Source organism: Populus trichocarpa, chromosome 16 (assembly GCF_000002775.5).
Source record: "Populus trichocarpa isolate Nisqually-1 chromosome 16, P.trichocarpa_v4.1, whole genome shotgun sequence".
Taxonomy (NCBI): Eukaryota; Viridiplantae; Streptophyta; class Magnoliopsida; order Malpighiales; family Salicaceae; genus Populus; species Populus trichocarpa.
Genome location: NC_037300.2, coordinates 10,320,600 through 10,332,014, shown reverse-complemented (window position 1 = coordinate 10,332,014; position 11,415 = coordinate 10,320,600). Strand labels below are relative to the sequence as shown.

At 35.1% G+C, this 11,415-nt stretch overlaps 1 protein-coding gene across 8 annotated transcripts; it reads right to left on the bottom strand.

Annotated features, from left to right (window-relative positions):
• Positions 1–622: 622 nt before the first annotated feature.
• On the bottom strand, positions 623–4,814 carry LOC7468825 (ultraviolet-B receptor UVR8). Of its 8 annotated transcripts, none has more exons than XM_024588050.2 (11): positions 4,342–4,814; positions 4,186–4,259; positions 3,989–4,073; positions 3,727–3,858; positions 3,420–3,617; positions 2,820–3,059; positions 2,294–2,337; positions 1,967–2,149; positions 1,713–1,803; positions 1,136–1,179; positions 623–1,055 (listed from the first exon to the last, which is right to left on the bottom strand). In XM_024588050.2, exons 1-11 carry the CDS (start codon positions 4,550–4,552, stop codon positions 927–929), a joined length of 1,431 nt encoding a protein of 476 aa, XP_024443818.1. In that variant the 5' UTR covers positions 4,553–4,814; the 3' UTR covers positions 623–926. The 8 variants fall into 8 exon arrangements, with proteins under 8 accessions (XP_024443818.1, XP_024443817.1, XP_024443816.1 ...); XM_024588049.2 differs by having other exon boundaries at positions 3,934–4,039; positions 4,186–4,256; positions 4,342–4,793; XM_024588048.2 differs by having other exon boundaries at positions 3,934–4,039; positions 4,342–4,792.
• Positions 4,815–11,415: the final 6,601 nt, after the last annotated feature.

Below are 11,415 nucleotides of genomic sequence, written 5' to 3'. Positions count from 1 at the left end.
AAATCACTGCACTGTTTAGGCCACTGAGAATTGACAACTGATACGCATCACATCGTAATTGAGCTGAAATGGGTTTGCAAGTTTCTGACCGCAAGAACTGCAGACTGTCTGAAGCCAAAGAGAATAGCCAAATTGGAAAAACTGGGCATTTCAATTTGGAGATGAGCTCCAGATATGCCCAATAGTTGTGGAAGATCTTGCATACCAGGACAAATCCTCATACAATTTAGATTCTCTGGGAACATTTGCTTTACAAGATTTGCTAAATAGCATGTGCTGCAGATGCTATGCGATGATCGAGGTGTTTTCTTGGAGATGGCCCAGGTGATCCGCAGTTTAGACCTGACCATCCTGAAGGGTGTAATTGAAAGTCGATCTAATGACACATGGGCACATTTCATTGTCGAGGTAACTGGATTCTAATAGAAACTTTCCTCACAGCATGTGTAAATTTAGAAATGAGCAAATTTTATTTATGCAATCTGCAAATGTACACGGGCTTGCAAGGGTTTCCATAGACTGGGCATCTTCTTTGCCCCTGATGCAGCTTTTGCATCGTAGAAGGAATTCGATATCTAGCAAAGATTTGATGCATCCTCATCCAGTTAAATACGAGGGGAGGTTGTGTTTCTCATCTGATGAGCTTTGTATATCAGAATTGGACTAATGTTGGTTATTACAAGGAGTGATGGTTTGCGTACAAATGAGGAGATTGTTCTTGCAGTTCGCAAAGCTTCGTTGGATCCGAACCAACTCTAAAAAGGGTAAAACAGAGAGCATGCTCGAATGTTACATACATTGTTGGTAAAATGTCACTGGTAATCATAACAAGCTTGCTTAAAAAATGAAAGTTAAAATAAAGGAAATGATCCAGGAGAAGAATCCTAGTAAAAACTGCATCATCCCTTTCACTTGTTTTGACAAATCTAGGATTTCAGAGGTGTTTCAGCTAGCAGCAATGTGTGCCACCAGCCACATGCCACCATTTTTGGTCGACAACCTTCAATGGGAACTTGAGTAGGGGTGTTACGATCAATTGAATCGCCCACGCCAAGCTGCATGCAGCCAATAAGATGTCAGCTAAAGATGTGCATTTGGTACACCAATTCCGAACAGGAAACTGTGAGTATAGTACCTGACCATACTTGTTCCAACCCCAGGAAAATACTTGGCCATCCTCTTCAAAAATAAGCAAGAGAGACAAAAAAAAAAAAAAAAAGGGAGTCAGAGCACATGTTTCAGAGATTACAAATAAGCTTGTTTTAATTGATAACGCATGGATACAGCTACAAACAATAGCCTATACTAGTTTCATTGTTGCACCATCATGGAAATCGATTTCAGATAAAGGATTCCCCCACTTCAAATAAGAAGGATCCCTATTCCTATTACTCAAGCTGAAAAATAAGCAAGTTCCACTAATGAGCATCTTGTATTGTACTTGAAAAAGAAAATACACTATCAATGCTGATGGAACTCTGGTGCCACTTCCATAAGCAACAAGCAATATTGCATGACCTATCCCTACTCCTATGAATATCTTTCACTAATTAAGCGCCAGTTTATTAGACAGGATTTCTAATTTTCTGGTATAGTTTCTTTATAGCTGGATAAAAGTCTTAATCCCTTTATATGCACTGAGCACTGTTGAACTAAACTGGTAAAGAGCTGAAAAAGTAACTCTCATGGACTATTCCAACATTGACTAGTACCTAGTAGAATGGCACTGTGCCGAGCGCCACAAGAAACCATCTTCACCAGCTTACTCTCCAGACATGGATCCTCCAAGAGTCTAGGTAGAGTCTGAAAAAGACATGCAAATGCCTCAGTTATTAGTTAGTTTCCTTCAGTTGAATTAGTCAATATGTAAACCACGTAGATGGTCACAAACAAAACACTACTCGTGGATTTTTTTTTTAACAGGAGCGTAAACACAATTCAAGGCGATGACGGATGTAGGAGGTACCTCGCCCTGGCTAGCTCCAGTACCCAATTGTCCAAACTGATTCCCACCAAATACATATACACGACCATCGATGGTGATGCACATAGTGTGCCATAGGCCAGCAGCAATTCTTTCAATTTGGATTCCTGATAGAGAAGGTAAAGAAGTTGGTCTCAACTGATCATTTGTACTCCCGTGTCCACACTGAAGAAAACAATTCCATCACAAACGACCATTTTAGATCCAGGTGGATTAAAACATATAATAATCTGAACCTAAGTTCTACCTGAAACAAAAAAATAAAGAACGCAAAAAGATAACATCAGCTTAGGAATATAGAAAGCTCACCTGCCCGTAAAGTCCCCAGCCAAATGTAAGTAGTGTTCCAGCATCTGCAATATCAACAACAAAAAGAAGACAGCAAGTGAGGTATTGCTGATAATTATAGGGTTTTTTTTTTTCAAGTAAAGGACCATTGATTGGAGCAGTGAAAAGAGTCTAGGACTTGCAACCACAAGAGTGCAGATTCAATTGTTGAAAGCAGCCACTTCATATAATGTTGTTGAAGGATAGGATTGTCCCCAAACATTTGCTCAGGGTATTCCACTTCAATGAGACCATAATTGGCTAATAATCTCTTTATATTTGTCTAAAAAGTAAAGTAGACGAAGTCAATCAAGAATTCAACTTCCATAGTTTGCAAATGAACTTGAATGCCATAACAGTTGAAGAGAAGTTTTTTTTAGTTGAATTAAGATTTTGATGCATAGCTGGTGGCCAAACTCACTAAAAGTAACAACTGGAAATTTCACTACACTTTTAGAGGAATTAAAATCATTCGAGCTGGCAATCATATCAGTTGTCAGATGCTAACCTGTTACTACTGCACTATGCCGACCTCCACAAGCAATCTCCTTCACATAACTTCCAGGGAAATTAGAAACTTGTGCTGGCAGATTTGTGCTTCCATTATGAACTACTGAGGATCTGTGTTTTCCAGTAGTAGGTTGCTCGGTAAATGGTATGAGATGGGGAGAAGACACCATTTTTACACGAGATCCCAAACCTAGCTGCCCTTCTCCTCCGTATCCCCAACCCCAAACCTGTCCCGTATCTGAAACCCCAGTTAAAAATATGACATCATGAGTCTTGCTTTACATTAAAAAATCTTCCACATCTTCGTACTTCATACAACCTCCTGCGAACTTCTAACCTACAAAACAACCTTGTGTTGCCGACTAAAGAGATTGTTTATAGTATTTGGTTATTTTATAAAGTATTTTTTAATTAAAATAATATTTTTTTTATTGTTTAAAATTTATTTTTGAGATTAATATTTCAAAATAATTTATAAATATATAAAAATATTAGATTTTTTAAAAAATATTTTTGCCCCGCAGAAACAAACGGTGTGAAACAAGAGACTCACTCAATCTGTAATTTACAACTCAACAAGTTATCAATTTTCATTTACCAGACAGGGCTAAAGTATGGCGCCCACCAGCAGCCACGGAGGTGATCCTTACTCCTGGACCCAAAGACACAATAGCCGGTGTTACTGTGAAATATTCATCTCCATATTCCGAATTTTCATTTTCTTCTTTCAGTGACACTCTTCTTCGCTTCACAATTTCCTCTCCGTTCCTTTTGTCATCAGAAGACGCTGAACTCACTGCAATCATTAAATTTTTCCCAAAAAAAGAAAGAAAATTACTTGAGAAAAAGAAAAGGGACTAACACCCATTATTTTTCTAAGAAATGCATTCTTTCAACCTGATTACCTTGTTCAGTTGACAACACATTTTGCTTGGCAGCATTATCCTTCTGGAGGGCTCCCCAAGAAGCCCCATCACGAGGAAATTTTCCAAGCGGAACGCACTCTTTCCATCCCCATGTATACAGTTCCCCCGTATCTGTACAAAAATAAATCAGACAAGCAAAAATAACACGCGACCCCACCCCCACATTCAAATTCAGAGAAAACCCACCCCTTAAACATTTTGCTAGTATATTTTCTTGAAAGAGAAGAAAAAAGTGGATTGCCTGTGACAGAAACACAATGAGCCCAACCAGCAGCAGCTTTGAGGATGGAAGCTTCAGAAGGAAGAAGAAAAGCCTCAGGAGTTTCCTTAACAAAATTTGGCATTTCATTGCAGACAACACGAATCAAATTCAAACACAAAACTATATATTTATTTCAGCAAATTTCCAAAAAAAAAACTAAAATAAAAAATCATTACCCCATGCTTTCCACATGTCACGTAACTTTGATTTTCATCATCAGCCGATCCCCATGTTACCAGCTTTCCACCTTCTATTTCCACATTAAAAAATCAAAATAATTTAGACACATCAGATCTGCCCAAATAATTCATTAGAAACTAATCAGTTTTAACCTGATATTGCCATGGCGAAACCACAACCACCACCACATACATCCTTCCATGAATCATCTGCATCTGGATAATTCACCGATATCGGATTCAGTATGGGTGATTTCTCCGGTGAAACTCCGGGGAGATAACCCCACATATACACTGTTGCTTTTTTACCTTCCTCCATTTTCCCATCTTCCTGCTCCTTATCGTTTCTATCATTTACCGCCATCTAGACCACCAGTAAAAATCTAAAATTCTTCAAATAAAGTCTTCTAGTCTCGACGAGTTCAAGTGCTAGTATGAGTGAGAGAATTTCGGGGAAAAAAAAAATTCAGCTAAAAGCAGAGGTCGTATCATTTACAAGGAGCGGCGATATGCCACGTTGGATGCTAGTAATGGATTGGACACGTCGCATTAACCTGGCGCATTTCTAGATTATTCCTCTCAAGCTGTTAGTTCCCTGGAACTTTCTTGAAGAGGAGGAATTGCCAAGCTAATTGAGTGCCATGTAAGGGGCCTGACACGTGTCATCATCCTAATGAGTTTCTGGAGTATTCGTTTTCAGCCACGTATTCAACAGAAGTTTCTGGAACACGGAGACTTTCCTATTTCCTTTTTTGCTTGACACGTGGGAGTTGAGTATTTTAATTCGCGTCTTGGCTTTCTTGTTCCTTGTTAACCTTTTAGTTTAATCAATTAAATATTAATTATTATTATTATTTAGCATTCCTATTAAAATATGCATGTGGTCAAGATTCACAAGTTTTTTATATACGGCTCAGATGACGCCACGATAACCCAATTCATTCAGACACTGTGCTGTGTTTTTTTTAACCGTTATGATAGAAAATTTACATAAATTAAGGAAGCATCGTTATATATAGATAATAGCATACTGCTCGAGCATATCCGTACCGGGTTAATAATAACTTTTTTAAAATATAAAAAGAATTTGAAAAGTATAAAAAATATATAAAGCGTTTTGAATCTGGATTGTCCGTTCTAAAATAATCTTTGTTCTGGTTATAAAAACAAACTCAATAGTATTGAGTGTAACAACCAACCAAGTAGCTTTTGAGTCATGCTAAAGACATAACCTAATGTTATTGGATCTTGTATTATTGGTTCCTGCTTGGAAACAGTACTCCACACTATTAGATCAGTCATAGAGCCCGATTTAATATTTTTGGATCTGACTGCAAAGTTAGATCCAAATGTTATTGGGTCTTGCCTCGAAGGTATTGAGCCTGGTTGCAGAACCAGACCCAAAAACTCAAATGCTATTATGTATGGTTGCGAGCCACACTCAATAGCAAAGAAATATTTATTTGAAGTAAAAAAAAAATCAATTTTTCTTAAAAGTATTTTTGAAACACAAAATTAAACATGCATTAATAAGGAAATTCAACTTAACCTAAAATTAAAAAAATTATTATCACCCAACTTTTGTACAATATAAAAAAGTCACATCAATTTATTTTTTCTTTATGGTATGAAAAAAATCAATAAGAGAAAAGAAAAAAATTTAAAAATGAAAAAAATAAAATTGAAAATATCTTAAAAGAAAAAAAATAAAGGGAAAGAAATTAGATGTCGGTGTATTGGGTGCTACTCTACTAAATGACTTGGCACCGTGGGTCTGTCATCACATCAAAATAATATGAAAATATCAAAAAATATTAATTTAAAATAAAGAAAAAAAATAAAAATATATTTTAGTAGCATTTTTGAAACACAAAAACAAACATACTTTAATAAGAAAATTCAACCCAACCTAAAAATGACAAAAATTATCATCACTCAACTTTTGTACGATATAAAAAAAAATCACATCAATTTATTTTCTCTTTACAGTATGAAAAAAAAATTCAACAAGAGAAAAGAAAAAAAATTAAAGAGAAAAAAATAAAATTGAAAATATCTTAAAAGAAAAAAAATTAAAGAGAAAGAAATTAGTTGCAAGTGTATTGGGTGCTGCTATGCTATGTACTATTCATGATGCTATTATAGAAAATATTTTATTTAAAGATGGTGATATTGAAAATATATTATATGCTTTTAATCCAACTCAAGTAATTTTACTTTTGCAAAAAATTTTATTATTGACCCCTATGAAACGCGAGCCAATATGTTAGCTATTATATTATTACGTAATGATTATTTAAAAAAATTAAAAATTATTGAGATAATATTTTTTTAATTTTTAAATTTTTTTTTTATATCATCATATCAAAATAATATAAAAATATTAAATAATATTAATTTAAATTAAAAAAACAAATAAATAACCTCAACTCATCCAACTTTGAATCCCTTGCTTAGAATGTGTGCTTTTTTCTAAATTTCACTTATTAATAGTATTAAATATCTTAGTCGAGCTGCGTGTAAGCTGATCCGAATACCTATATTAAATTAAAAAAAAATCATAATACCTTTTCTGCTTTTACTGCACACCCTAGCCAACTGAACTGAGCACTAAGAAATCACTATAAATTTCGCTTTCAATTCTTACAGTTGACTAATTGCTTTTTCCCTAACAGTTCTCTTTTCTTTTGTTACTCAATTTCTCCTTGTATCATTGAACTTTGAACCATGAAACAGTTGAAGAATTTTGAGAGGGCTGTTTGTATCCTAGTGGTAGCAGAATCCAGCATTGTTAGGTTCTCCCAAGCAGCAGGATACAACTTTATCTAGTGACAGTAAAAGAAAAGAAATTAAACCCAACTCAACCTCAAATTAAAAAAATTATCATCATTCAACTTTTATATAATATAAAAAAAATCCTTTCAATTTATTTTCTCTTTACCATATGAAAAACAATTAAATAAGAGAAAAGCTAGTAGGACCTAACGTCAAGAGAAAAGAAATTCAACTCAACTCAACCTCACATGAAAAACAAATATCATCACCCAACTTTTATACAATATAAAAAAAATCTCATCAATTCATTTTCTCTTTGTTTTGGGCAACCTGCCTGCTGGTGAAAAATACGAAGATTTGTTGGAAGTAGTCTAATTGTTCCAAGCGACCTACCCGTTGCAAAACTCAAAGGGTCTCATTGTGATGGGTGACTTTTGAAATTGATAAATACAAAAAAAATTTGGGTGACTTAATTCTTATAGGCGACCTGCCTGTTGGTGAAAAATACAAAGATTTCTTGAAAGTGGTCTTATTATTTCGGGCGACCTACTCGTTGGTGAAAAATATGAAGATTTCTTAGAAGTGGTCTAATTATTCCAGGCAACCTGCCTATTGGTGAAAAATACAAAAAAAATTTGGAAGTGGTCTAATTGTTCCAGGTGATCTGCCTGTTGAAAAACTCGTAGGGTCTCATTGCAATTGATGACTTTTCAAATTGATACATATAAAGATTTTTCAAGTGGCCTGATTCTCATGGGCATCCTGTCCGTTGATGAAAAATATAAAGATTTTTTGGAAGTAGTCTAATTATTTCAGGCAATCTGCTTGTTGGTGAAAAATATAAAGATTTTTTAGAAGTGGTCTAATTATTCCAGACGACCTGCTCGTTGGTGAAAACTACATAAAAGTTTTTCAACATTGATCTCATTGTAATGGGTGACCTACCCATTGGTGAGAGGCATGAAGATTTGTTTTCAAGGTGGTCTAATTCTTATAGGCGAACTGCCTAGGGGAAAAACTTGAAATGTCTCATTGTGAAGGGTGACCTTCCCATTGATGAAAGATATGAAGAGATTTTTTTTAGGTTGATCTAATTCTCATGGACGATCTACCTAAGTGAAAAAACTCGAAGGGTCTCATGATGATGGGTGACTTACCCATTTGAAAAATACAAAGATTTTTCAGGTGGTCTAATTCTCATGGACAGGCCTCCCTAAGTCAACAATTTCTTAAAAAAGAAAAAATTTCAAAAGTGTTTTGAATTTTTAGCCTATTTCGAGGCGACCTTTCTTTTGATGGATTTTATCGGGGATTTCTCTTGTGAATTTTTGCAAAACACATTGTTCAATGCTTCAGGGTTAGATGACATGCATACATCTTTACCTAGTTTAAAATATAGGCCCTTATTTCTTTTCAATCTCTTTGTTGCTTGATTGATGAAGTCTTGCCATTTCTGATTTTGAGTCCTCTTTGTCGCTCGGTTTTTAGTCCACTCGTGTTGGCCCATGTAAGTCATTTTCCATAATATTTGCATTTTTTCCAACTCAGCCTTTATGGTGCCAATCATGACCCATTTACTTGTCAGACATACTATGTCTTATTGATCATCTTAAGGAGATCATTTGTTACTCCCCTTGTTACTAGCTATCTTGAAAGGATCAAATTGCCTTTTGTAAACAAAAATGTCCCCTTGTCTCGTTGTAGAAAATGTTTCTTTCCTTTTTCTTTTTTTATTGTTACCCATAGAGATCAAATCCTCTTTTAAGAGTAATATTGCCCCTTTGTGCTGGCCATTGCCCTTAAGTGTGTTCCATAAGTGACTCAAACAAATGATGGTTTTGAATAAACGTTCTCTCCTTTCTTTTTTTTGGTTTTGGTGAAAGAATCTTTACCCAGAATGAACTTTGAAATCTTCATCTTGCATTTTGAAAACAAAAATTGTTTCGATATGAGTTTAAAACAATTTGTTTTTGAAATTACAACTCCATGATTATTTTTGGAAAGGAGATAACTTGTTTTTGTGTAGGCGATATTGTCATTGGTGATGGTATATCATGAGGTGACCTTTTATTTTTGTGAGTTCCAAAGCAAAAGGGCTTGAGAAAAGGCTCGAGGTTTTGTTTGAGAAAAAGTTGTCTCTTTTTGAACACTTATTTTATCAGCATGAATAATAATGTGTAGTTTGTTCTTGATGTCATGACTATTATGAAAAAGTATCTTTTGCATTTAAAAAACGTTGTTTATTGTTCCAAATCGCTTGCTTGCTTAATTAGAAAGGAATTTCAAAGGCACGTAACTTAGGCTATGGTTCTTGGCCATGAAAAAAAAAGGATTCATAATGCTCAAAAAAATGTTTCAAGGTTTCAAAAACTCAGAGTCACTATCATCAACTTGACTCTTTATATCTTTCAATCTCTTTCTTTGATTCACTTTTTTTTTCATTGTTTTGACCGAGGCATAATCATTTTGATTTGACTATCACTTTTTATTTTGATTTGGGCATGCCTTTGGTATCATCTTTGGTATTTTGAACCTCAGTTTCCTTTATTTTTCCAATGAAATTTTTCTTTTTAGTCGGGTCAGCAATCTTACCTAACCCGATAGCTTGTTCAATCCTTTCAACTATAATAACCAGGTCAATAAAACATTGTGCAGAACTTCTAACCAGATATTTAAAGTACATGGTCTTAAAGGTGTTCAAAAATAAACTGATCATCTCATTTTCAACAAAGAAGGTTTAACATGTCCAGCGGCCTCACGCCATCTTTGGACGTATTCTCTTATAAACTCTTTTTTGTCCTTCTCCATAGCTTACAAGCTTGACCTATCAGGGTTCACGTCTATATTGAACTTATATTGCCTAATGAAAGCATCAACTAAATCTTTCCACTTTTTCACCTTGGTATTGTCCAATCACATATACCAAGTAAGGGCAGCATCACTCAAATTGTCTTGAAAGAAGTAAATCAACAGTTTCTCATCATTAACCACCTCAACCATTTTGTTGTAGTATACTTTGAGATGAGTTTATGTATAACTTGAACATGACCTATCAGGGCATTGAGTTCCAGTATATTTAATAAATTCTGGCACTTTAAACTTTATGGGAATGACCACGTTGGGCACTAAACAAATCTCAACAGCTTTTATGGGATCATATATGCTAGTTCCCTTAACTGCCCTCATCCTTTTCTCTAGGGCAATTAATTTTTCCAGACCATCTTCTTTTACCATCTTGTCTTTTTAAAATTTCTTCATTGTAAAGTCAATGGTAAATGACATTCTTATGGAATATGTTGGTTGAGCAAATTATAAATATGTAGCCTATTGAAATTCAGATAGCACCTCATTTACCCCCAGATTCTATGGATTGAAGGGAGTTGTAGACATATGTGGAGGTTGAGTTGTAAATGTTGCTTCTCCGGATTTATATCCAAGGCCTGTTTGAGTAGACTAGTAAGCATTGCGACTTCTTTTTTAAGACTTTCCAACTTTTTTTGGTGTTGGACTTCCAACTGGGCTCTTTCTTTGTTTTCCATTTATCCTTTTTACAGTCGAGTGTTATAGGTATGTTTCAATGGAGAACCTATATTTCAACCTGGTAAATGAAAATCATGTAATTAAGCAAAAGAAAAAGGTATGTTCAATGTGGACTCGCCCTTCACGGGGTGACAACGATTGTTTATTCATGAGTTTTGGGAACCAGATGTCATTATCATGCCAATTAGGGGATTTTTGTCCAGTCCTACCTAAGTTTGAGCTTTTAATAAACCTTTTGGCTTTTAATTCAAATAATTTCCCTTTTGTCAACTATAACAACTCAGACTCTTGTATCCTATGTGATGACCATTTGCCACCCAATGGTTTTGGAATTCAAGATGCCATATGTTGAGCTTTCCCTAGTGAGATTACACATGGTACAACTTAGTGGGTAGGTTCTAGTCGTTAAGTGCATCAAAGGGTAGTTTACTACCTAGTCTCAATGGGTTTCTCGCATGCTTAGTGATCGTCCTTGAAAGGTTGATATAAGACTTACAAGGAGTGTGAAAATAAAGGCCCTGAATAATATCAAATCGGCATATCAACCACTTCCAAGTAAACAATCAGGCAAGAGTTGGATGGTTTCAAGAGTATTGCCTAGGCTAAAGCCATTGGGGTATCGTTACTTCCCCATCTATTTTAAAATTTAAGGTGTGTGCTCTTAAAGTGATCCATGACAATAAGGATCCGTGTTAAAGCAGTAAAAAGTGATAACCACATAAACACAACATAACAAACATCATAACAATTGACAAATAAAAGACAAAGCTTAGTCCAATAAGTTTCCCCAGTGGAGTCGCCATTTTGTTGCACCCGACATTGCGACGACCTTTTAATTTTTTTAAAAAAGAACAGATATCTGACATCTTGTTCTCATAGGGGAAAACTCTTGTTTAAGGAGTTGTCACCTAG

Coding starts and splice junctions, on each gene's coding strand:
- LOC7468825 (XM_024588048.2), bottom strand. CDS start 4,552: ATGGCGGTAAATGATAGAAACGATAAGGAGCAGGAAGATGGGAAAATG. Junction 2,150..2,293: donor GCTGGGGACTTTACGGGCAG/GTGAGCTTTCTA, acceptor TGTTTTCTTCAG/TGTGGACACGGGAGTACAAA. Junction 1,180..1,712: donor GCACAGTGCCATTCTACTAG/GTACTAGTCAAT, acceptor TTATTTTTGAAG/AGGATGGCCAAGTATTTTCC.